We start from the raw sequence: 2770 nt of genomic DNA on the forward strand, positions 1-2770 counted from the left end.
AGAATGATGAGGGCAATGAAAGTACAAATGAGCTTTACACAATTAATGTATGTAGGGATTGTGATAAGAGTTGTATGAGCCCCTAATAAAATGATTTTTTTTAAAAGACATAGAGAAAAAAAAAAAAAGATTCTGTTCTGCATTTGTGGTAGTTACATAATCTGTTGTCAGTTTGAGACTTAAGAGTGAAGGGGTGTTTAGCCTGTCAATCAGGTCGCAGCTTGATGGCCTCATTTGGAGGCGCAAAGGAGATAAATAGCTCACTAGAGGCGGGACACAGGCTCACTCCCTGAGAGACATTTCTGCTGAGAAGACACATGGAGCTATACTAGAGCCCTGGAGCTGGAGGAGCCACGTGGAGACCCCTGTCAGCGCTGAGATGCTTCCACTGTCACTGGATCCACAAAACTTTCCACCCACTGGGCTGTGATCTTCCTGCATTCAGCATCATTGTATGTGTTGCGTGAGTCTGAATAGGAATTTATCGATTGGTATCGGACATATAGATTAATATCGGACATATGGACTTGATCTGGACAGGATGGGGATGTGTTCTCAATATTCAATCGTTCTTGTATATAAAGCTCTTTCTTGTACACATATGATTGTCTCTGGATTTGTTTCTCTAGTCAGCCCTGACTAACACAGCGCTTCCCTCCACTTGATCTGGATTCTCCTACAGCATCTTGGATCAAAGTGCTTGGTAACGGTTGCACTGCTCGGTTCTTGTAGTCTCTTCTGGTCTGTGGAGGTCATTAGGCAGACAGGCCATTTCTTCCATCTCTGTCTGACTCGGCTTCTTCCTCTGTGTGTGTTGACTTCTGAGGACATGATGAGATAATGCGGCCCAAGGAGAGTACAGTTCACTCCGGTCCTCATCCCCCAAGCGGGGCCTGGCCCTCCTCTCGGACCCCCTTTCCTCCTTACCAACAGCTCAGCCGTCAGGTTAAGAGAACATGGCCCCGGAAGCCTTCCCTCCCTCCCTTGACCACTGCCACTAACCTTAGTTGCCCAACGTGGCCCAGATCCCATCCTGGGGAGCTCGGCCGGCAGCCTGTGGGCCACGTTCCAGAGCAGCGGGGGCAGCCCGGCCTCCCTTACAGGAAGTGACCGATGAGCCAGGCGTTGCCATGTGCTGGGGCTGATGTCACAAAAGGTGATGTGAGCTGTGAGGCGGGCCTGCCCCTGGCCTGGCCACACAGTGGCTGAGGCCCTCCCCTCCCCCCTGCCCCTCACAGAGGGAGGCCTCTGCCTGTCCCTGAGAGCTGGTACTATGAAGAGTTAAACTTGCCGGGCATAGCCGCGCCCGGGGACAGCAGTTCCAGCAAGAGCCCTGGCAGAAGGGACCCAGACCAGCTGCTGTCTCCAGCACAGCCATCCCAACCAGCTGGCCCTCTGACCGCCCTTCACCTTCTTGTCCCCACCCGGCAGCACCTGGCCGCTGCCCGGCAGGATGGCCAACTTCTACGAAGTGCTCGGGGTGCAGTCCTGTGCCTCTCCGGAGGACATCAAGAAGGCTTACCGGAAACTGGCCCTGCGCTGGCACCCGGACAAGAACCCCGACAACAAGGAGGAGGCCGAGAAGAAGTTCAAGCAGGTGTCGGAGGCCTACGAGGTGCTCTCGGATGCCAAGAAGCGCTCCGTGTACGACCACGCGGGCTGCGACAGCTGGCGGGCGGGCGGCGGGGCCAGCGCCCACTACAGCAGCCCCTTCGACACCGGCTACACCTTCCGCAACCCCGAGGACATCTTCCGAGAGTTTTTCGGGGGCCTCGACCCCTTCTCCTTTGACTTCTGGGACAACCCGTTCAGCAGCGACCGCGACGGCCGTGGCCGTGGCCTGCGCGGGGCCTTCTCGGCGGGCTTCGGCGAGTTCCCCGCCTTCATGGAAGCCTTTTCGGCCTTCGACCACGTGCTGGGCCGCGGCGCCAGCCGCACCACCTTCTCCTCCACCTCCTTTGGGGGCTCGGGCGCCGGCAGTTCAGGGTTCAAGTCGGTGATGTCGTCCACTGAGATGGTCAACGGGCACAAGATCAGCACCAAGCGCATCGTGGAGAACGGGCAGGAGCGCGTGGAGGTGGAGGAGGACGGGCAGCTCAAGTCGGTGACCATTAACGGCAAGGAGCAGCTGAAACGGGTGGACAACAAGTGAGTGCCGGCTGCCGACACCGGCCTCCAACACGCCCCCAGCGGGGCCTGAGCGCAGGCGGAAGCTTAATAAATGTGCCTTGTGAGTTCATGGAAACGCTGGCAGAGCTCTGTGCAGGGTGGAGGCAGGGGCTTCTTGGCAGACCTGCCCAATACTGTGTGTGTGTGTGTGTGTGTGTGTATGTGTGGTGTGTGTGTGGTGTGGGGTGCGTGGAGGATGGGCACCCTACCCAAGATCCAGGGTGGCTACTAATTTCTTTCAGTTCATACTGTGTGGATTTGATGAACACTAGGATCTCACCCTATGCCAATCCATCCTAGAACCAACCACATGCCCTCTTGCCCTGATGGGCACAGGTCTCCTTTATCCTCCCTTTATCCTCCCTTGCCCCCACCTGCCCCTGACCTCATCAGTCTCTACCTGGAAACCTTGGCAATACCCAGGTGACATCACATTACCTGCTCTGCTTCACACATTCACACACGTGGCCCTGAACTGAGCCTAAAGACCCCTCTGGCCTCATCTCCCATCCTTCTTCACCCTTTAGCTCCCACCATGCTGGCCTCCTCACGGGTCTTCCACTGCATTAAGCACTTCCCCGTCTCAGAGCCTGTACGGAGG

At 56.4% G+C, this 2770-nt stretch overlaps 1 protein-coding gene across 1 annotated transcript; it reads left to right on the plus strand.

Annotated features, from left to right (window-relative positions):
• Positions 1-1258: 1258 nt before the first annotated feature.
• Positions 1259-2245, plus strand: DNAJB8 (DnaJ heat shock protein family (Hsp40) member B8). Its single transcript, XM_004702352.2, has one exon. The coding sequence runs from the start codon at positions 1454-1456 to the stop codon at positions 2150-2152; it is 699 nt and encodes a 232-aa protein (XP_004702409.1). The 5' UTR covers positions 1259-1453; the 3' UTR covers positions 2153-2245.
• The last annotated feature ends 525 nt before the right edge of the window (positions 2246-2770 follow it).

Source organism: Echinops telfairi, unplaced genomic scaffold (genome assembly GCF_000313985.2).
Source record: "Echinops telfairi isolate 266 unplaced genomic scaffold, ASM31398v2 ScPeMD7_31;HRSCAF=116, whole genome shotgun sequence".
In the NCBI taxonomy this organism is placed as follows: domain Eukaryota; kingdom Metazoa; phylum Chordata; class Mammalia; order Afrosoricida; family Tenrecidae; genus Echinops; species Echinops telfairi.